At 39.8% G+C, this 24,004-nt stretch overlaps 1 protein-coding gene across 1 annotated transcript; it reads left to right on the top strand.

Annotated features, from left to right (window-relative positions):
• The first annotated feature begins 2,754 nt into the window (after positions 1-2,754).
• LOC127527678 (olfactory receptor 6N1-like) lies at positions 2,755-4,422 on the top strand. Its single transcript, XM_051927251.1, has one exon. The coding sequence runs from the start codon at positions 2,760-2,762 to the stop codon at positions 3,726-3,728; it is 969 nt and encodes a 322-aa protein (XP_051783211.1). The 5' UTR covers positions 2,755-2,759; the 3' UTR covers positions 3,729-4,422.
• Positions 4,423-24,004: the final 19,582 nt, after the last annotated feature.

The raw sequence follows: 24,004 nt of genomic DNA, 5'->3' as shown, positions 1-24,004 counted from the left end.
TACGTGACCACACAGTAATACCCGGACTATTCTAAAGCGATGTTTGCACTGTTTTGTGGTTTTTGTATGTCACACCCTCATACACCTTCATCGTAAGAGCTTCCCTTATCTACAGTGGAGTGTTTGATCAGAAGAAAAAGTCGTTGAAGTGATGAAAGAAATCGGTGACTGCGCTGCTGCAACAAAATTTGATATGTCTGAGAAACTGGTACAAGATTGGAGGAAGCAAGAAGATATAAAAAAATGTAAGTGTCGCATTTTTGAAAGGGCATATAAATTGGGGTCTGATTTTATGATCGATTTTTCGGGTTACAAGACCCGACATATATGCGAGTATATATGGTAATTCATTCAGCCTGCACCACCTGCACTTACATTGTTGTTTCCCAACCTTTATGGTCCCGATACCCAGTTTTGCCTTTTTATGTTCATTGACAACTTATATGCAGCAATTGCTCACATAGAAATGAAGAAATATGCAGCGTTGTCGATTGCTTAGGTGACCCATAGTGACCCACTCGCAATCCAGTCACCAACGAGAGCCTACCTCTGACCCATTGGCGGTACCCTGGGTCGCAGCACAGTGGTTGAGAAACAGTGGTTTAGGCAATTCACTGCAACCCACTTGTAAACCTGTGACAGCAACCCATAACCCACCAGCAGTGCGATCCAGTGGTTGACAAATATTGCCTTACATGCACTTGCCATGAGGCTGCTGAGACATGCAGGTCGATTTGCGCTACTTTGTACCAGTAGTTAAAATATGCATACTGGTGAATCACAACAGACCCACAGAGCCTCATTTGCACTGACATGTACACTTTGTGACTGACATATAGCCAATCTGACTTACGGCCAAGTGGCTGGTCTCAAATCAAGTCATAAATCAGCGTATGACTGTACATGCAGCTCATATTATCTATTGATTCTAAACAGAATTGTTTGTGAGTGTGTGAGGGGGACTACAGCATAATTGAGTAGTTTCCCCTTAAGTTGTGTTCATGCCTTGAACCAGAATTTTAAGAAGACTCTCTGGCTTCACTTGACCCTAAACTCGATTTAAGCAGGTCTAGTGAATTAATGTTTGGACTCAGCAGAAGACACAGCACCATTAGCTTAAGCATACTATGGCCTGCAGAGGGCACTGCAACCACCCAAATCTGACACAAACAAACGCAGACATAGGTTTTTCCACACAGCACACGTTTATTATATGTGGGGAAGCCCTTTTCTCTCGCACCCCACAGCAGCACAGTATATTGCACACGCACAATAACTACATAGTCCTTTCTCTTCTATCTCTCTTTCTCTATCTCGTCCTCCTCTCCTCCTCCGACAAGCTTTGTTCACATCCTCCTGAGTCTAGCTCCCAGAGTAGTGGCAGCTGGTTACTTTTAATCCACACCTGGGTGCACTCCAGGTGACTCATTAGCTTGTTCCAGAAGCATTCCCAGGGTTCTGCAGTCTCTGCAACTCCCACTGACGTCCCCCATGAAACCCAACAGGGCTGCAGTGAACTCCAACTCTCAGTGTGCCCTGTGGGAGTCCCTGGTGCCAAAGCCATCTAGGGAGATTTCTATCTGCCAGCCTGAGGTAGGTACTGTTCTTCTGTGTTTGTTCTCTGTCCAGGTTCATTTGGTTCACAGAAGTCTTGGCTGGGCAAGGGCCCTAGTTGTCCGCCACAATCTTCTTATATAATACGCTACCATAGCTGTCCATTTGTCTGTCCAGGATTTTAAGTCACTTGTAGCTCGCAAACCGTTTGAACTATTGACCTGAAATTTGGTGCACTTATACTACGTGACGTCTACTGTCCACTTTCGGGGTGATGATTGACCTCCAAGGTTATTCCTCTTTTTACTTTTATTTTATTTTATTGTAGAATCAACCCTCAGCAGCGGCCAGCAGCGTTCTCATCCCTACCACCTTTGCTGTCACTTCCCCTACTTCTTCATATCTTAAATCATTCTTGAGGTAGATTGAAGACTTAAGTGCCAGCTTAAGTGAAAAATTAAGGAAAACGTACTAAGTAATTGCAACACAAACACTGACTTAATCAGTTTTAATGTGAAAAGATGCCATCGAAAGAAGAGAAGAAGCGGGCCGCTAGGGTGGAGAAAAGAAGAGCTGCTCAGGAAGCAGCAAGTGCATCAACCTCTGAGCAAATGAATGATAAACGTACAGAGAAAGAGGAGGAAAACAAGGAATGCTCAAGTCAAGTGTATTCACTGCAGTGTGGAGTTACTGGTTCCAATAGTCAGTGTAGCCATACATCGCTTTATTATGCTTTTGTAAAGTATCTGTTAATATATAAAATCTTTTTTTCTACTCTGAAAACATAAAAGAGCAAAACTCTTTGTCTTAAGATTGAATTGCAGATAGAAGTTGTTATGTAAGGGTACCAAAGAATAAGAAGAAAGGGTTTTCACATTATCATATTAAAGATCTGCAGAAGCTGCTGTATGCCTTTTATTTATTTTGTATATATTTTTATTTTAATTATATTATTATTATATTATTATGTATATTTTAAATTTATTTTTATTTATTGTTTACATTTCATTATTGAATATATTTATCATATTAATTTCAAGAACTGAGGCCAAAGACCAAAGTTTATCTTATCTCAGAAATTTGTTCTTTCTCAAACTATTTACTGACATTTTTAAAAACATGAATATTGAAATGTTCACTTTAACTCCTTAATTCAAGTTTTCTACTTTCCTTCTCCTCTCCTCAGGTGTGATCATCAAAGACCAATGTCTGGATCGAATGAAACCAGTTCTTCAGTCAAAGAATTCCTCATTATTGGATTTGTTGGTTTCAGAGATCAACAAAGCAGGAGATATTTATTCGGAGTCTTCCTCACAGTCTACCTTTCCATCCTTTTTGGGAACATCCTGTTAATCCTCATTTTTCTATCTGACAGTACACTCCACACCCCTATGTACATATTAATCTGTGGTCTGGCTGTTCTTGATATCGCCATCACCACTACCACTGTGCCCAGTTTGCTAGTCCTATTCACATTTGAGTACAGACTCGTGTCGCTTGCTTCTTGTTTTACTCAGGCAGCGTTCTTTTTGGGCCTGTTTGCAGCTGAATGCTTTCTCCTTGCCTTAATGGCCTATGATCGGTACATAGCTATTTGCAAACCACTTCATTATCCTAATTTAATATATAACAGTCGCATCACAAAACTAATGGTCTGCTGTTGGATGGTTGGCTTTCTTTGTGCAGCCCTTGTTGTGACTCTCCTTCTCAAACTCTCATTCTGTGGGTCTAATAAAATCAGTCGCTCCTTTTGTGACTTTGGGTCTGTACTGATTTTGGCCTGTGGGGACATTCAAATCACTAACTATGTTGCTTTCACTGTTGCTTTGAGTGTGCTGCTTATTCCTTTGGTGTTTATCCTTTTTTCATACATGCGGATAATATTTTCAGTTTTTAAGATTGCCAGCTCTGAAGGACGTCTGAAGGCCTTCTACACTTGTGGCACACACATGCTGGTCATTTCTGTTTTTTTCTTGGTAGCCTGTAGTGATTTTGTTGCATTCAGGATTCCTGGTACCTCTTTGGACACACGCATTATGATTCCAATCATACAGAATGTCTTCCCAGCTTTAGTCAATCCCATAATTTACTGCCTGAGGACTAAGGAAATCAGACAAAGCTTTATTAAAACATTAAAGAAATTAAGAGTTGTAAAGGATGCAAAAAAGAATTAGATTCATTGAGGTTGCTGTGGTAGTGGAAAAACTTTCCTCTGTTTTCAAAGAAGTCGTTCACAGAGACCAGAAGAAAATGAAGAACAATTCTTTATTTGTACACAGGTATGCACAAATGTCTCAGTCCTTGGATTGAGCAATCAATAAAACAATTCTTTATGCTTTCCTGTTACATTACCTCATCTAATACATAATGTCATCTGACTCTTAATATGCATAATATGCAGAGCTTCATCCAATCAACAAGTGCTACCAGTGTTTTCTGACTCTTTTTGACTCTCCCATTAATCTGAATATTGCCTTGTAAATGGGGTGATCTGCGGTCTCTTGTATTGATTTTAGCACCACTTCATAAGAGGGGTGTTTGGGCTTCCCCAGTAATTTATTCCTGCTTTCTAGGGGGGTGTTTGTTACTCACTTACTTCATTTTACTCTTAGCAACTCTCTTGGTGGCTCCTCTAAGATGAGGCAAAAGCCTCACGCGCCTAGGCTTAAAACAGCATTTAGGTAACTCTTTAGTTACATTCAATTCTTATCCATATGTTTAATAATTCATTGTTATAACTTCATATAAGTATAAACTAATAAAATTCTATACTGTCATAATTTTACAATCTCTTGTTTTTCTTGATTTTATTTTTATTACATTCAAAGCTACCTTTCAATAATTTAAAGTTAATTGTTTCTCATTTTATGTGCCTGCCGGTCATTGTCTGTTCAGCATTTATGTGTTATCCTTGTATTTCCATCAATTTTTGTCTGCTATTGCTAAAGACGTGTTTGTCACGTTAATTAGAAATTCTTAGTTGACCCAGTGTGTATGAGTGGACCATGCCACCTGTCACCTGTGATGGCGGGATAGCCTCTGTCTCCCCTCCACCACCACTATTTGGATTTTATGAATTTAAGAATATCTTGTCATACATAAGTTATGTCTTCTTAATCCATAACTCTGGTACTGGCTAAATTCTTGTATACTTTGTAACCAAAAGGGGGCACCACTGAGTCCAAAACCATAGATGTAATGTCACCCAACACAACTCACTGTTCAAATAAAGGATTTTTTATTTGTTACAAACACGTTTGCAATCAATCAACAGCCAAAATCAATACAAGAATATAACAATCAATCTATTTTCTCCTTCCCTCCTCCATGTGTCGCCCACTGCCTTCTGACTCTGAACTCCCCAAAGTGAGGCTGTAGGGTTTTTTTAAAACTGGTTCCCAGCAAAGGTCGTCTGAAGCATTTCCGGTCGTGTGGAAACCAGGACAGTCCTCCCCCTGCAGTGCCCTCTAGCGGCACACAAGTAACCCATCAGAGCTGCATTTCTGGACTTCAATTCTCATACCAACCTTGCGGGAATCCTTACTGGGTTTAGACCAGAGGAACACTGCCACATGCAATGTTTGGGAATGAATTTCTCCTAGCAGCCATGTTTGCCCAGTCTATCCATTATTCTTCTGGGTCAATGGGAATAAAGATTGTCAGGCGTACCGGCCGGATTAAATCTCCACTCCCACCATCTTTCCATTATGGTCTCCTGACCTGGCAAGAAATAATTTTTAACCCAAGCCAGAATACCTGTATTTTATCTATGGCATTTACTTTTACTATAACATTATTCTCTATGAAAAGATCTATCATGTGCTAATCCATCAAATTCAATTCCATTTCTGTTTACTGCTCTTCATTGAACACTGGATAAGGGTCCCTACCCAAATCTTCGGCTATTAAAGCAAAACTACTAAACCTAATGATGAGCAAAATGATTTGTGCAAAATGTGCAAAAGTTACAGTTTTGCTTCCCAAAAAAAAAATACTAAACCAAGTCCTGTTCCTTAACCAGAGACATTTATTCTATTAGAACAAAGAACATTTTTCTGTATATGAAAAAGCAGGGAGAAATTATTGTAGTGCAGAGCTTGTAAAGCTAAGAGCACATACCTGATAGCACTACGAAGGGGCTTGTACACTGCTAAAAGCCATTAGGATGGATATATGGCTACCGACGAGTCTCCGGAAGGATCCTGGCTTGGATTGGCTTATAGAGATGGGGAACGTGAGTAACAATGGTGTTACCTCTGATCCCAAATGAGCAGTGCGTGACATGAATGTGTAGTCAGCCAGTGCACAAGGCAGTTGAGAGCACAAGGAGCAGCATAGAAGGTGCTGTAGAAGATCGGGCAGAGGTAGCCATTTTTGGTGCAGAATAAACCATTGGGAGCAATATTGCTTTTCGACTAAATAAACTTTTAAAACTTGGTGCATACAAAATGAAGTTTAGGGAAAATTTTGTGAAACTGTATACAAAATAAAAACTTGCCTGTTTTGTTTATCACTATGTACTGTTATGACTTCTATTTTTCTTTCATTTTTGTGTGCCTTATCCTGAATGAATTCTCAGCTATTTATGTGTCTTATCTAGTGTTTTCATCCTCAGAAATTCAGATTTTGAAGTTTAATTTGAGGTTTAGTACAATTTTATCAAACTTATTATCTTAATCTGCAATTGCTCTGTCCTGGGTATGACGTTAATCTGCATCCAGCCCTGCAAGCAGGTCCTCCAACTTACAGGAGAAACTAGCACTCCAGCCACCGTAAAAAAAACCTCACACTGTTCCAGTGTGGTGCTGAGGTGTCACCCGCTGCACTTGGGTTCCAATCCAGGTGGTCTGTTGTGTGGTGGGTGCGGCAACGCGCTATCAGTGCATGCTCCCAACCACTCTCTCTCTCTGTAATACCATTTTGTTTTTCTTTGGGCACCAGACCTTTGTGAATCCCGTTATCATGATGTGGGTCCCGGTTGAGATAGGCATGGCCTTCAAAGTCATGGCTTCAATGGGTCAATTAGTGAAGTGTTAAAAAGTCGTCTAGATGGCCATATTGTGTCCAAGTTGTGAAAAAATAATAAAAGAATAACGTGCTTATTTAGTTCATGCTCTTGGTATCGATGCATTTTTTGATTATTAATTTGTGTTTTTAATTTTTGCTTGACATTCCTTGACTCTTGTCTCTTCCTCTGGTGCTTTCATCATCAGAACACTTAAAACATTATATCAAATTTTTTGATATTAATATTTTCTAATATTCAGATAAAAGAAAGAGTAAGAAATTAGAGTATGGGCAGAAATAAGACTAGTGATTCTGCATGTTTAACATTTATTCATTACAATTTATCGACTAATGTTGTGGTCACAGCAGGACATTTTTCTGCTGGTTCTCATCAAACGTCATAACTCTGGTCTGTGCACACTCAATGGTCCACAGTCTCTTAACCACACTCCTCTCTTCTTAAAAGATGTCAAGTGTAATTCTTCCCTCTATGGACTTATCATAGAGAGATAAAGTTGTCACTTGTGACTGCAGAGATTTTGTTTAAAAAACACAGTGGACTGCTTGTTACTGCAAGTTTGCTCAGACGAGTGATGATGAACTCGTGTTTCAGACAGAGCATGCTGGTAGACTCTGTGAGCAGCATCGTGAGACATGTTCAGGGCACAGGGCAGAATTATTATGTGCAGATGATAAGTTATGAAATTTCAGACTGTTCATAAGTAACGACATGTTAGAAGTAATTATGATCAAGCCCAGCTCATCCAGCACGGCACGCTGAAACCAAATTCCAGGCCGCTCATATGGTCTGATACCAGTTATGACGAACTTCTGGCTGGCTGTACGCTTATTAATTAGAATAATTCTAAAACCTAACATTGAAACTTACAGATCAACAAAATCGCTACGTGAAGCACCTTAAAGCTGACTTATAGTTCTGTGTTAAGCCTACGGCGTACCTATGGCATAGTCTAACGTGCACAGTCCTCAAAAATGTGACCCCTATGACTCTGATTGGCCAGTATGGTAAATACTTATTTCCTGAAACATACCAGGAGACTGGTTCGCAGACTGGTTTGGAAGAATGTGACAAATACATTCACTTATGTAAAAAAAATGTGTAGCAAGAAGATCATTCACTATTCTTGCATGCTACAAATGCCGCCAACTAGCCTTTAGACATGTGCCTCTGGTGTGTTGTGATGCAGAAGTATAAACTGCTTTTGACGGTGTAGCCTTCACACATAGCTCGATGCATGAGTATAAATCAGCCTTTATACACCATTCTGAATACGAATCACAACTAAAAAACTTATTGTTCAGGCATTTGCTCGTACCATTACTAGACGCTCCATATTTCTCAAAAGAGCTTCTGCAAAAAGCCAAATTTCACTCTGGGAACTAATATAGTTCTATCTATCTATCTATCTATCTATCTATCTATCTATCTATCTATCTATCTATCTATCTATCTATCTATCTATCTATCTATCTATCTATTTATCTATCTATCTATCTATCTATGTTAGAGGCTTGCATTTTTTTGTTAAGAAGCTGTCAGTAAAACCTTAATTCAGCATCAAAAGTACAATATATAATACCATGTACCTGTACAACAATATGCCATGTTGTGGTTTTTAATAACTTATCTAAAAGAACGTTAGATGTTTTTTTAAATCATTACACTATATTTTTGTTGCTGTCTAATAACCCCCAAGAGTAAAACATTGCTGCTCTTTGACGCCATTAGACTACTTTTTCTTTCTTAATGACTCTAATCACCTCCCTGGTGCAGCAGTTCCCAGAAGACACTACCCTGATATATATGACTACTGTACAATCTGCAGTGGGCTTGAATTTTCTGAACATCTGACTAGTTGCTGGGGAATAAGTGGTAAGTACAAGCTCTTTTGTTGTATTGGGTTAGGTCATTGTTCAAAAAAGAAAAAAAAGAAAAAAGACCATTGTTATTAGTTAAATTGTAGCAGTGGGGGTTGATTTCTTTTCAATCCTATTTTTGTAAAATTGATCTATTTGTATGGAATGCTGTGTGATTCCAATAAAATCAATAAAATTATATTTAAAAAAAATTGTATAGTTGATATTAGTTAACTGGTTAGCCATGTCAAATTATCTACAATGTATAAAATAATGTGTAGTCCAGTTTGTGCTATCATTCAGTAATTTGTTAAATAATTAGTATTAAGGAAATCCAAGAACAAGCAAACTGTTTAACACTAGAAAAAACACGCCATCCCAGACCACCTTAAATTCCTTCGCACCTCTCCATCAGCGTTTTTCGTTTTGCCAGTGGAAGTTCCCATACCATTTTACTTGTGTTGGCAAGCAGAGTTGTGTTGTGGTGCAATAAATTGCATGATTTTTTTTTCTTTGGTTATATTTTTTAATAAAAGTGCACATTTATTTAATATTTGGACTAAAGTCTTCACATATTATACACTTCGTGTCATTATTAATGTAACATGGAAAAAGTTTTTGTTTTAGCTATGTGTTCAGTGTTCCTTGCCTCGCATTTCATGGCATCCTACACTTACACAGATTGTTGTAGACACAGAGCACACATGAAATGCATGTATTCCAAATAATGATATATTATCATCCCTAAACAGCTCCAGGCACCTCACACCCAGATAAAGAGACTTGAGCTGGAAGAACTGGTGGGGGGTGGGATAGTAGGCTGCTTGCTGCTTGGGCTGATCGACACATTTACAACACAAAAGACACAAATGGAGAGGTGGGAAGGAATTTAAGGTGGCCCGGGATTACAACTTTTTTGGTAGGCTTCAGGAATTCTAGTGTTAAGACAAGTGGAAGCAAACTAAATATATATCAACTAATTGTTGTATACCCTGAAATGAGTTCATACTAAGGAGAGACAATGAAACAGGTCAAAGATAAAAAGTTTAATCCATTTAATGTCTGACTAATGTTCTAGGATGAAGGCAAAGTTTCATTTGTCAGCACTTTCTGATTTCCTGATCTTTAATAAATAAGAACATAAGGCATTTGACAAACAAGACGAGACCATTCAGTCCATCACCATCAAGCCCCTTTTTGTTTAGCTGATAGCTAAGTTGTTCCAATATCTCATCCAAATTCTTCTTAAATGTTGTCCAGGTTTCTGCTTCAACTCCATGTCTCGGTAGTTTGTTCCAGAGTCCCAAAACTCTTTACGTAAAGAAGTGCTTCCTGGCTTCAGTTTTTAACACACTTCCCTTTAATTTCCATTGATGTCCTTGAGTACGTGATTCACCATTAAGCTGAATCAACTTTATCAATGCCTTTAAGGATTTTAAATACCTGGATTAGGTCCCCACGCATTCTCCTCTGCTCGAGGCTAATGTTCATGAGCTGTACTGTTTTGTAACAAAGGGTTTTTAAAATATCTTTAGTATTGAAAACTATGAAGTATATTAAATAAATGACCAAAATCAAAAATCTTTTTTAAAAATGTGCAGAAGGTCACAACATTTAATATCTTGTTAATGTCTTGATCCCCTATTTGTACATTTCAAAGCAGTGGCATTACTGGACAACTGAGACTGAGTCAGTGTAGGCAAGAGCAGAGAAGCCAAGTATTTACTGCTTTTATTAGCTTTATCAAATTTTATTTTTAATGTATTTTGTTTGGTTTCTATGACTCCAACTGTCCCTGGTATACAACTATAATAAAAAAAAAATATTTGTCGTAAACTATTCTCTATCTTTTGATAAAAGTAGCAGTAACTAAAGCCATCAATATAGTGATCAAGATAATTAGATATCATGTCTTTGCATCTCGCTATAAACAATGGTAATTGAAGCCATGAGTAGCAATTAACATAATCACAATCAAATAATGTCTCTTCACAGAATGTTTCACAATATAAAGTTTTAAGCCCTTAAGTCAAGCATGTTGTACCGAAATCTCTTCAGTTAATTAAAAAAATGTCATAACTGCATTCAGTACTCATTTATTGTATTACTAAGCAAATAATTTCCTATTTTTTCTCACCTGCCTTTGAAGTTTCTTAAAATATCAGGTTTATGTACTTTTCTTTCTGGATTATTGGTTAAACTAAAAACTCACTTAATGGAAAGGCGCTTCCCCCCTAATTCTTTCGCCTGTTATTAATTATTAAGATTGTTTGCATGCTGTACTCGCTCTGTTGCTTCGATTTTCAATTCTTTCCACGATGCAATTTTAGGACTGTGATTGCCAAACCTGTTATTATAATTTGAAAAGTGTGCATCCCCACTTATCGGAACAATCACAAAAAATATCTGATGGCATAACAAAATGTCTACAGTGACAGACAATAAGTTCGGTATTTTTCCATTTTTGTTTCCGCTAAAGATCTTTATTTAGTTACTAAATGACTGGCAGATGCAAATGAAATTCATGCATGAGCACTCTTCCAGTTTTTATGTGTCAATAGCACAAATTTCACTGGAAGGAAAATGCCATTTTTTTTGTAATTTGTTTTGGAAAAGAAAACACTTAAATTTGCTGCAAATTTTGTTTCCCATAAATGGTTTCAGTAATCACTAGTGGTAATATTTACTGCACAACCATACTACAGTGGACCCTTGACTTACGAACTCAATTCGTTCATGAGGGCTGGTTGTAACTCAAGTTGGTTGTAAGTCAAGACTATTTTTCCCATAAGAAATAATGGAAATACCCATAATGCGTTCCAAACCTCAAACAGCAACACTTACTTAACCTTTTCATAATAAAAAAGGGTTGTATGATGTGTTTAACTTACCAAAAACACCAATAATTTTTCTAATGTACTAACCAAAAAGTTATAAAAAGTGCCTAGCCTACCAGAGACACTAATTTCATACTGTACTCACCATTTAAGTTGACATCTTTGGGCTGCAGGAAGGGAGGAGGAGGAGAATGAAATGGAAGGTGGTTATTGTTTGGAAGGAGCCTCCTTATACAAATCTGTTCTTTGTAAAATTGTCGAGATGGTGGATTTCGACATGCTGTACATATTAGCGAGATCGGTCACACGAACACCACTCTCATATTTCCGCACAATTTCCTTCTTTGTTTTGATTGTGATCGCTTTCTTTACCTTCGTTACCTTCTCTTCCTTCCTTAGCAATTATCGAAAAAAAATATATAAATCACTGCACTGACCTAAATTACGTCCACAAACACATGTATCTGGGCTCCGACTGACGCTTACGAACACTCTTGGCTGTTTGTTTACAATTGCACAAGCGGATACACATGACTGCATACGGGTCGTAACGCAAGATGTTGGTTGTAAATCAAAACAAAAATTTTGGTCATAAATCAGGTTGTTCGCATGTCAGGCTGGTCGTATATCAAGGGTTGACTGTACATGGAAATTGTTTACTTTTTATAATGTAGTGTAAGGTGTGTTTCTTTATGATGACACTTAAGTATGAATTTCGGTAAAATAGCACAGATACTTCATTTGAAAACAATGAAAAATTGTAGTTTTTGTGCAGTTATTAAAGAAGCTACATATAGACACCATCTTAGGAACAAGTATTTATAAAATGTAGTAAGAGTAATGTGTGTTCTTTTCTATTGATGTATTCAAAAATACATGTACTTTGTGAAATTTAATACTGAGTACTTTTAAACTACAGCTCATAAAAAAATCACATATAGTCATCCCTCCATATCCACAGGTTCAATCAACCGTGAACCAAAAATATTTTAAAAAGTATTTAGGATTTAGCTCATGATACATTTCTAATAATATATTCAAGAATACAGTTACTTTCTGAAATTTGATACAGAATACTTTTAAACTGCAGTACAGTACAGTCGTCCGTCTGTATCTGCAGATTCAATCAACCGTGAATTGAAAATATATTAAAAAAAATCCAGTTTGTTTTAAAGAGCAAAACTTGAATTTGTCATCCATCTAGCTCTATAACTGAACACACGTGAATGAAGTGATGAGTAGGTATACCCTGCTGTAGCCTCCTGGCATTTTCCAGATCCTCAGTCTCTCCCCAGCACTTGTTTAAACTTTGTTCACCTTGCGTCTCATTCGTTTGTTACTTGTGTTATGTGTTTGGATGGTTAATTTAATGTTCAAGCATTAGGAGATTAGATTCTAAATGTTTTCTGTTAGGAAGCCTAGCTCTTGCTGTCTTGCATTCTCTCTTATGCTGGAAACAGCAGTGCCATAGACGCAAATGGTTTGTGTCACGCCTCTGATACTGCCTGTTTCTATTTGCTTTTTAGGTGAGTTAACGTCTTTCATAAATCTTGTTCCCACTTTTCTAACATGTTTTCTTGTTGCTTTATATTTCTTTGATTTGAGACTCACTGTTGATTCTGGGTATTCTGTTTGAATTTTAGCCTCTTGAGCCTAAATCCAGCTGGAAACAGACAATAGGGGTAAAAGGGGATTTGAATGGTGATCTGTGGTTGATTTTATTTGACCAGAAGAAACAAAGTTACACAACACAGAGCCGGTCATGTGGAGTTTGTATGCTCATGTGCTGACTCTTATGACGGAGGACACCAGGAATTGAGGGACTGTGTAACAGGGGATGTTTCTGTGAAAATAGATTAAAGCAATTCCTCAAATGCAAAGAGAAAGTGTAAAGTGTTATTTCTTCATGAGAAAATAAAAAATATTAGATCTTTTGAAAAGTCGCTTGATTTGATTTAAAGTATCTATAAGGATGTTCATAGGACATATACAACTACTAATATAATAACATAATATAATAAGGGCGGCACAGTGGTGCAGTGGTAGCGCTGCTGCCTCACAGTTAGGAGACCTGGGTTCGCTTCCCGGGTCCTCCCTGCGTGGAGTTTGCATGTTCTCCCCGTGTCTACGTGGGTTTCCTCCGGGCGCTCCGGTTTCCTCCCACAGTCCAAAGACATGCTGGTTAGGTGGATTGGCGATTCTAAATTGGCCCTAGTGTGTGCTTTGTGTGTGGGTGTGTTTGTGTGTGTCCTGCGGTGGGTTGGCACCCTGCCCAGGATTGGTTCCTGCCTTGTGCCCTGTGTTGGCTGGGATTGGCTACAGCAGACCCCTGTGTTCGGATTCAGCGGGTTGGAAAATGGATGGATGGATAATATAATAATATAATAATAACATGGAGCAGGACAGTTTGACATCTGTGGCAGAGCGACGAGCGCTCAGCAGGCTCCTGTCAATTATGGAGAATCCATTGCATCCACTAAACAGTGTCATCTCCCGACAGAGGAGCAGCTTCAGCGACAGACTGCTGTCACCGTCCTGCTCCACTGACAGACTGAGGAGATCGTTCCTTCCCCGCACTATGCGACTCTTCAATTCCACCTGGGGGGTTAATATTAACATTATACAAAGTTATTGACTGTTATACCTGCATTTGTATCACTCTTTAATTTAATATTGTTTTTTATCATTATGCTGCTGCTAGAGTATGTGAATTTCCCATTGAGATTAATAAATCTATCTATCTAATTAATAATCTATCTATCTATCTATCTATCTATCTATCTATCTATCTATCTATCTATCTATCTATCTATCTAATATTTTAGTGAATTACTTAGTTGGCAGGTTAGTTAAGCATAAGTATGCCACATGAAAAATGCGTAACCTGACTTTGTTTTCCATCCATCCATCCATTTTCCAATCCGCTATATCCTTACTTCAGGGTCACGGGGATCTGCTGGAACCAATCCCAGCCAACACAGGGCGCAAGGCAGGAAACAAACCCTGGGCAGGCCCACCGTAGGGAACACATCCACACACAGCCGGGACTATTTAGGATTGCCAACGTACCTAATCTGCATGTCTTTGGACTGTGGGAGGAAACCCACGCAGACACAGGGAGAACATGCAAACTCCACGCAGGGAGGACCCGGGAAGTGAACCCAGGCCTCCTAACTGCGAGGCAGCAGTGCTACCACTGCGCCACTGCGCCACCCGACTTTGTTTTTTTAATGACTAGTAAACCTCCGATTCTCTAAAGAATCGCAAATCCAAGAATGGCAATTACTTTCTGTTCCCTCCAATTTTTGTAGGGATGTAAGATCATGGAGGGTGGGAGCGTCCTGGGAAAGTTTTCATTTAATGAAATAAATATATTTGTAGTAAAGCTGTTTCTTTTTGGAGCCGTGACTCGTTTGGTTCTAGTGTTTCAGAAGCGCGTTGTAAGTGCCTTTGTTCATTGTTTTTATCCATGCAGTCTCGTTTTTGTTTTTCTATGGGTGTGTTGTTAGCTAGAAGTCGTTTGCTGTTAGGAATCATAATTGAACCCCTGACCGCAGGCAGTGTGGAATAGCTGACTGCTGGCACTGTCAGTAGTCACCATTACCTCAAGTTTAAATACATAGACATATATAGATAGACGCCGCATTCACTGTGTTTCCCAGTAGACACTATACGTCAGCCTTATTGCGAGTGGCAAAAGTGCCATTTAAACTAATACAGGTAGACGTGGAAACCGGGTTTTCTGATGAAAAAACAATAACGTTTAAAACAGTATCGTTTACATACAACAGATTTTGGCGAATCGTTTAAATGCAATTATTTATATCCATTTATACACTAATAATGGCAATTATTAAATAATAATAATTGAAGGTGGCCCCTTTTATAATCACCCGGATGTGCTCCAAGTGCTCGCTGATGTCCTTCCGGCAGCACTTCCTGGTGTGGCACAAGTGCCGCATGAGCACCCGGAAGCACTGCGGGTGTCCCTGGAAGGTCCTCCCTCCACCTTTCCAGGTGTGGCGGAAGTGCAGATCTCCTAGGCTCTATGAGGTTTGGGGCACCCCCTAGCGTTGGCCACTGGCCCCAGTAGGTTTGAGCCTCCATGCTCCGTCCCCGTGGTCCCCACACCATCCAGGGCGGTTGCCCCTCGTGGCCCAGGGGACGTATAGACTGCCTCCCGGTCCTGCCAGGCGTCCCGGCTGGGTCTGACCCCCAGCCTCCTGCCACACTGGAAATAAGCAAATAAGCATTAATAGAAAAGCTTCTCGTAAGGATTCATTTAGAGTAACTTTTAGTTTTTTTAGCATAGCACCTTCTAACACTACATTGTATGTATTTAGCAAATTAGTGGACACTACTGGTCCTTCTGGCTTAACGGAGCCAGAAGAGGACCCGGTGACAGTTTTACTACCATCACAGAGATTGAAGTGCATTTTCAGGTCATGATTTAACTTAAATACATTTAATATTTTATATAACTTTTAAGAACTAGGCTACATATCAATTCCTAAACGTATTTGAAAAGTATTCATAAAATATTTGGAATAAGTTACTTATTTTGAATATTTAATCAGAATATAAATGTCAGTGCATTAAGGACTGTATATTTAGTATCTAAATCCTTTTTGTAAAGTATTCTGCCCAAAACTGCCCCAGATTAACTAGTGCCCCCCTCAGGACAGGTTTGTGCCTTGTGCCTGAGTTTCCAAACTTGATTTAGGGAGATGCAGTGAATGTGTGGTCGGATGCAACAGAAATCATTTTACCATGTGGTTAAGCATTTAAAACATTCAGTGTTTCATGTTGAAGGAGACAACCGTGTATAACTGGTCACCTCATGTAATTGTTTTTCAAAAAACAAAGAAAAGGATATGCAATAATTGCAGAGACATCTTTACAGATGCAAGTTCACAAAAGAACTGCCACAGAGGGTGGAGCTTCTGGTTTTGAGTCCTTCCCACAGAAAGAGGCGGGTCCAGCTGGAAGGACACCAGAAGTGACATCAGAGGTGTTATAGCCGTCAATCATCCAATCTGCAGAGGGAGAAAGAGAAAAGGCAATAGGACACAGCGCCAGCCCCTGGAGCGGCAGTAGAACTGCAGTCACTAGAGCCTCTTCAGCTGTCTACCATGCGCATGCATGTGACAATGTATAAGAAATGATCTCTTTATGTTGCCTTTAAAGTGATCTGTTAACGCATGCATGTGACAATGTATAACAAATTATCTCTTTATGTTGCTTTTAAAGTGATCTGTTAATATGTAAACTATGTTATTATCCTTTAAAAGATTATAAGTATAAAGCTGTTTGTCTTTAGATTAGATTGCAGTTAAAAGATGTTATGTAAGTAATAATAACAGAATTTTCACATTATTATCTGAAAGATTTGCACAACATTCTGTATGTTATTTACGTTCAAATTTCTTTATTCAATACGTTTATCAAATTGCTGTCCAGAAACAGCTGTCAAAGACAATACTTCTTCTTATCTCTGAAATTATTCATTTTTTCTAAACCAAAATCCTGATTGCATTTCAAACAAGCATCTTGAAAAGTTCACTCCAACTCCTCAACTCAGAGTATCCATTTTCTTTTTTCTCTTCACAGGACCATCAGTGAACAATGTCGGGATTGAATGAAACCAGTTCTTTGGTCAAAGAGTTTCTCATTACCGGATTTGTTGGTTTTAGAGACCAAGAAAGCAGAAGATACTTGTTTGGAGCCTTCCTCACGGTCTATCTTTTCATTCTTGTTGGAAACATTACCTTAATTATCATTTTTCTGTCTGACAGAACACTCCACACCCCTATGTACATATCAGTTTGTGGTCTGGCTGTTCTTGACATCGCCATCACTACTAACACTGTGCCCAGTATGCTGGTCCTATTCATATTTGAGTACAGAGTTGTACCATTTGCTGCTTGTTTTACTCAGACGACATTATGGTTGGGTTTGTGCTCAACTGAAGGCTTTCTGCTTGCCCTAATGGCCTACGATCGCTACATAGCCATTTGTAGTCCGCTTCACTATCCTAATTTAATGCACAATACTCGTATCGCAAAACTGATGGCCTGCTGCTGGGTGGTTGGCTTTCTTTGTGCAATGGTTACTGTGGCATTTCTTCTCAGACTCTCATTCTGTGGGCCTAATGAAATAATTCACTGCTTTTGTAACTTTGTATCTTTACTGTTTTTGGCCTGTGGGGACATTCAGGTTAGTAATTACGCTGCATTAGTTTTTGGTTTGATTGTGCTGCTCATTCCTTTAGCATTTATCCTTTTTTCATACATGCAGATAATATTCTCAGTTGTTAAGATCGCCACTGCTGAGGGACGAATGAAAGCCTTCTACACTTGTGGCACACACATGCTGGTTATTTCGGTCTTTTTCTTGTCGACTTGTAGTGATTTTGTAACCTACAGAATTCCTGGTACTTCTTTGGACACCCATATAATGATTCTAATCATGCAGAACGTCTTCCCAGCATTACTGAATCCAATAATTTACTGTTTGAGGACTAAGGAAATCAGAAAAAGCTTTATTAAAACATTAAAGAATTTAAGAATTATAAAGGATGGAAAAGAGAGTTAGCTTCACTTCAAGAGAATTAGCTGCTGTCATCTTTTAACAATCTCTTGTTTTTTATTTTAGATTTTCATTTTATTCAGAATTTCCTTTTAATGATACAGACAATAGTTTCTCACTTTCATTGTCTGTGCAGAATTTTACCGTTGTCCCTATGTGTCCATGGATATTCCTGTCATGTCTCCAAAAGCATGTTTTTCAGATTAATTAGACATTTCAGTTTTTAATGCCTGGACAGGCTTTCTCTCCTCACCATCATAAAACAAATTAAGTTAAGTCAAGTCAAGTCAAGTTGGGGAGCATGCACTGGTACAGCACGTTTCCGCACCCACTACACAATGAAACAACTCGGGATCCCGGTTTGCAACCCCCCAGGCAGACACGCAGTCCAGTCCCACATTCCGGAAATGACCCTCTATCTGCCGCAGCCAGGTGTTACGTGGGTGACCCCTTGGCCTGGTCCAACCACTCGGGTCCCCAACAATGAGGATCTTACGAGCCGGATCACCCACTGGGAAATGCGTCACATGGCTGTAGTGCTGTAACTGACGCTCCCTCACAATGTAGGTAATGTGCCTCATTCGGGACTCCATGAGCAACCACTCATTCGACACAAAGTCAAACCAACGGTACCCAAGGATTTTCCAGAGAGACACAGTATGAAAGGAGTCCGGTCTTCATCTCAGGTCACTGGATAGCGTCCATGTCTCGCAACCATATAGCAAGACAGGAAGCACCAGGACTCTAAAGACTTGGACTTTCGTCCTTTTGCATAGATATCAAGAGCACCACACACCCCATTCCAGCGACCTTATGACCCCCCATGCTCTCCCAATCATTCTACTGACTTCATAGAAAGGGTCACCAGAGACATGAATGTCACTGCCAAGGTAAGTAAACCTTTCGACAAGGTCAACACTCTCTCTGCAGACAGACACACTGCTGATGGCTGTGCCCAAGAGGTCATTAAAGGCCTGGATGTTGTTTTTTTTAATAATAAAATGAATTAAGTGAGTTTGAAAATGATTTGTTATACACAGTATTGTATAGCAACATAGAAGAAACACTTTGTTACTTTACCAGAGTATGCTTTCAGAATATTTATACTTTACTGCCTTTACTAATAATAATTGTTTACAAGCAAAAATGTTTACTTTTGCTCCAATATATTTTGCTAGATACATTTGAGATGATTTTGAAATGTGCATTGTGAGCACTAATACCCGGTCATCTACACAGCCATTCCAAGTACTCCCACAGGAAGGAGCAGGGCTAGTGGTGACTTTCTTCTCAAGGCAGCCTGTGGAACTAGGCAGTATTGCTGGTCGTCGAAATTCGCTGAAGCGTTTTCCACAGCAAATGTGCTGCGTTTGCAGGTTACCTTGCTCACGTAATATTTTCTTGGAAATGTGCCCTGTGGCCATCTTAGATAACTTTTTAAGCTGTCCGAGGGGCATGTTCTGGGACTACAACACTGGAAACATCTTCAGAATGTTTGAGATTGTAGTCAGGGTCCAAGTACGCCATGTTGTGGAGCTGCAAAACCTGACAGTAGACAAGCAGATCCCACTCAGCCGGTAACAGTGGAGGTATAAGAATAGCTATATTTAAATCAGTTCAGCTTTTTTTTTCAATAAAACAGCTAAAGCACTATTTTTTTAATCTTCATTCTTGCACAAGTGCAGTCCTTCTGAGAACATTAAGTAGATGGCTTCAATGAAATACATTTCAAAGTGTTTTGGCATTGTGGCAGACCACTGGTCCCTCAGTAGTGGAAGGAATGGGGGAAGAGTGTTTATTCAGGACATTATCTTCCCTGAAACACTAGAGGGCAGCCCTAAACCCCCCGGCTTGCAATAGGGTCATGAGTTTGGAGCGTGGAAGCTCAACCTTGCTGGGGCACACAGCCACTTCCAGGGGACGCCTGGATGTTTACTTAAGAGCACTTCCTCCACACCCGGAAAGCTCGCTGGACATCTGGAGTCTTTCCAGGTGTCCTGTAAAAAGGGGCCAGCCACAAATACTAGGGGATTCAGATTCGGGAGGAAGAAGGATGAAGCTTGCCTGGAGAGGAGTGGAGGCAGACAAAGAAGAAGAAGAAGGAAAGGGTTTTGTATTGGACTGTGTACTTTGGTGCTGTGTTGTGCTGTGCTTTGGGGAGCGAGAAAAAAGTGCTTCCCAGCTCTGAATAAAGAATGTTGTGTGTTGCATCTGCGTCTTTGTCTGTCTGTGTCGGGGTTAGGGTGGCAGTACACACCCCGGTTTCCACAGCAGAATCCATCCATCCATCCATCCATTTTCCAACCCACTGAATCCAAACACAGGGTCACGGGGGTCTGCTGGAGCCAATCCCAATCAACACAGGGCACAAGGCAGTAACCAATCCCGGGCAGGATGCCAACCCACCGCAGGACACACACAAACACACCCACACACCAATCCACCTAACCTGCATGTCTTTGGAATGTGGGAGGAAACCGGAGCGCCCGGAGGAAACCCACGCAGACACGGGGAGAACATGCAAACTCCACGCAGGGAGGACCCGGGAATCGAACCCAGGTCCCCAGGTCTCCCAACTGCGAGGCAGCAGCGCTACCCACTGCGCCACCGTGCCGCCCTCCACAGCAGAATGCATATTCAAAAGCTAAAATAGTTCCATTTAATTTTAGTGGAACAAATTTTAAACAGATCCACCAAAGCCTAAATAAGATAAACTGGGATGAGCGTTTAGAGTATGTATAAAAAAAATTACCCTCTTGGAATTTTCACATTTTATTGCTATGTAACATTGAATCACGGTAGGTTTGACTCTTTTGACACTGATGAACAGAAAATGACTCCTTAAAGTCAAAGTGAAAACAGATCTCTGCAAAAATGACACATAAAACACAAAATAATTGATTTTACAAGTATTCACCCCCTTTTAATATGACACGCCTAAAATCTTAAACTAGTGCACCCCATCGGTTTTAGAAGTCCCAGAATTAGCCCAGTGAAGGTCGCCTGTCTGAGGTTTCAGTTGATTGTATTCTAAATGCACTTGAGTGTGGAAGGAGCAACTTGTGGTGAGACAGTATGGTGGCTTAACTGAACAATGAAGACAAAAGAACATCTCCAAAAAAAAAGAAAACTCTGTGAAAAGTGATTGAAAAGTACAAGTCAGAGGAAGGAGTCAAGAAAATATCAAAGTCGCCGAATATCCAGTTAAATCACTTATCAAGAAATGCAAATAGTATAGCAGAGCTGTAAGTCTACTATTGCGGGCTGTCAACAAAAACTGAGTGTTGTGGAAGAATAATTTTAGGGCAGCACAGCATTCACCTTAAACAAATATTATAAAGGGTTATTAAATGTCGGAAACCTTTGCAGGCATATCAGGAAACTGGATAAAGGTCAAGTGAACAACAAATTGTACTGAAAGGTGACTAAGAGATGACTAAGAAATCAGCAGATGTCCTGTAAAACAACCAGAATAGACAGTTGTTATATGCACAGACATTTCAAGGGTGGTGGCTCAACTGAAAGGTATTAGAAGAACCAGAATATAATATAACAGACTTTTATTTTATATAAGTCATTTGGGAGTAAACCAACAAACCAACCAGAATAAAATGTATGTATTGATTGATAGTGTATATAACTTCGATAGTTTATAAAATTAACCTGTATCCTTTGTTTCTCTGATCATTGCTGTAACAGACTGCTTTTGAAGAATGCTCCTTCTAAGGCATTTTGCCGAAGACTAATTAAAAGATACATTGGAACAGCTTTTCTCCTGCCTGATTACTGATTTGTCCTTTGTCTTTGGAGAGGATAAGTTTCTTTTTTTAATACGATGTTGATTTTTACCACATTGTACAAGAAGAAAATAACTGATGGGAGTCACCAAGGAACCTCTGGAAACTCTGAAGGAATTATAAGCTACAATACCTGAGATTGGAGAAGCTGTTCAGACATTTGTTGTCTGGGTGCTTCACCAGTAACAGCTTTATGAAAGAAGAGTAAGGAGAAAACATGCACAGTACATCTCAGCATAAGGCACATGGGAGACTCTAAAGTCATCAAGAAGGATCTATGGTCTATGGTAAAATTAAACTTTTGGCCATCATACTAAACCCCATGTTTAAACACTATCAAAAACACATCCTGCCACTGTGATCCATGTCCGGGCCCAAACATGTTTAACTTTAGATAGATAGATAGATAGATAGATAGATAGATAGATAGATAGATAGATAGATAGATAGATAGATAGATAGATAGATAGATAGATAGATAGATAGATAGATAGATAGATAGATAGATAGATAGATAGATAGATACTTTATTAATCCCAAGGGGAAATTCACATACTCCAGCAGCAGCATACTGATAAAGAAACAATATTAAATTAAAGAGTGATAAAAAATGCAAGTAAAACAGACAATAACTTTTATAATGTTACCGTTTACCCCCCCGGATGGAACTGAAGAGTTGATTAGTGTGGGGGAGGAACGATCTCCTCAGTCTGTCAGTGGAGCAGGACAGTGACAGCAGTCTGTTGCTGAAGCTGCTCCTCTGTCTGGAGATGATACTGTTCAGTGGATGCAGTGGATTCTCCATGACTGACAGGACCCTGCTCAGCACCCGTCGCTCTGCCACAGATGTCAAACTGTCCAGCTCCGTGCCTACAATAGAGCCTGCCTTCCTCAGCAGTTTGTCCAGGCGTGAGGTGTCCCTCTTCTTTATGCTGCCTCCCCAGCACACCACCACATAGAAGAGGGTGCTCACCACAACCGTCTGATAGAACATCTGCAGCATCTTATTGCAGATGTTGAAGGACGCCAGCCTTCTAAGGCTCTGTAGTCAGCTCTGTCCTCTCTTGCACAGATCATCAGTATTATCAGTCCAGTCCAATTTATCATCCAGCAGCACTTTCCTTTAGATGCAGAATATGATCTGAAGTGCAGATGGTATATCTGATGGCTAATGCAAACACTGTTAAAAGATGACCCCTGGTTGAAAGTACTGTGCGATTGCGTCTTTTGAGACCCTCCCCAATGGGACAACATGCAGATGTTTGACTGCCGCTTCTGTTCAGGGTTGCTTGCCTGTTGCCGAGGCAACTGCAGATTCGCAGCACAACAGGAACAACTACAAACTGTGCTATTGTGCTTGTCTCAAAACCTGACACAGTTCAGTTCGGTTTTGTATTGATTTTAGTAAGTTGAATAAAATTAAAGATTTAATAAAATAATAAAAAGTTAATAAAAATGCATGCCGCAAGTGGATGACTTGTTGGAAAAGCTTGGGTGGGCCTCGTATGTTTCCACCCTAGATCTCATGAAGGGTAATTGGCAAGTGCCCTTGGAGGAGTCAAGTTGCAAGAAAACCATGTTCGCCACTCCAGACGAGCTGTTAGAATTTACAAGACTCCCTTTTGGTCTCCATGGTGCACCGTTGACATTTCAGTGGATGATGTACAAGATCCTGCGTCCCCATTCTGCATTCGTGGGAGAGTATCTATACAATGTAGTCATTTTCAGTAATGATTGGAGATCTCATCTCATCAGTTTGAGGCTGGCAGTGTTGACAGCTAACAATAAAAAATGCAGAATGGGTATGTTGGAAACCCAATATTTTGGATATTCCATGGTTAAGGGTTTGCTCAAGCCTCGAATGGGTAAGGTTGGGAAGGTGCTTGCGTATCCACGTCCCAAAACACAGAGGCATGTTCGTGGCTTCCTCAGCTCATGTGATACTACAGGCAGTTCATCCCCAATTTTGTCCATCGGGTATGCCCCCCCCTGCTGACTTGACAAAGGGCAGGAAGAACCGTAATGTTGTCTGGACCAATGCCTTTGACAGAGCCTAAAAAACACTTTATCCTCATTCTCAGTTCTGGAAAAATCCAGACATTTCGAGGTAATTTATTCTGCAGATGGATGCAAGTGCTTTCGGTTTAAGAGCAGTGCTTTAACAATGTTTTGAGGGGGAAGAACACCCAGTCATGTTTCTCAGTAGGAAACTGCTTCCCAGGGAGTGCAATTACATGACCTTTGAGAAAGAATATTTAGTATTTAAGTGGGCTGTGGAAGCCCTCTGGTACCACTTGTGGGGATGGCGGTTTACCCTAGTGACTGACTATGCCCTGCTTCAGT

The sequence above is a fragment of the Erpetoichthys calabaricus genome, chromosome 4 (assembly GCF_900747795.2).
Source record: "Erpetoichthys calabaricus chromosome 4, fErpCal1.3, whole genome shotgun sequence".
NCBI classification, from domain to species: Eukaryota; Metazoa; Chordata; class Cladistia; order Polypteriformes; family Polypteridae; genus Erpetoichthys; species Erpetoichthys calabaricus.
The sequence above is the reverse complement of the archived record's forward strand: the minus strand, read 5'-3'. Positions and strand labels throughout refer to the sequence as shown.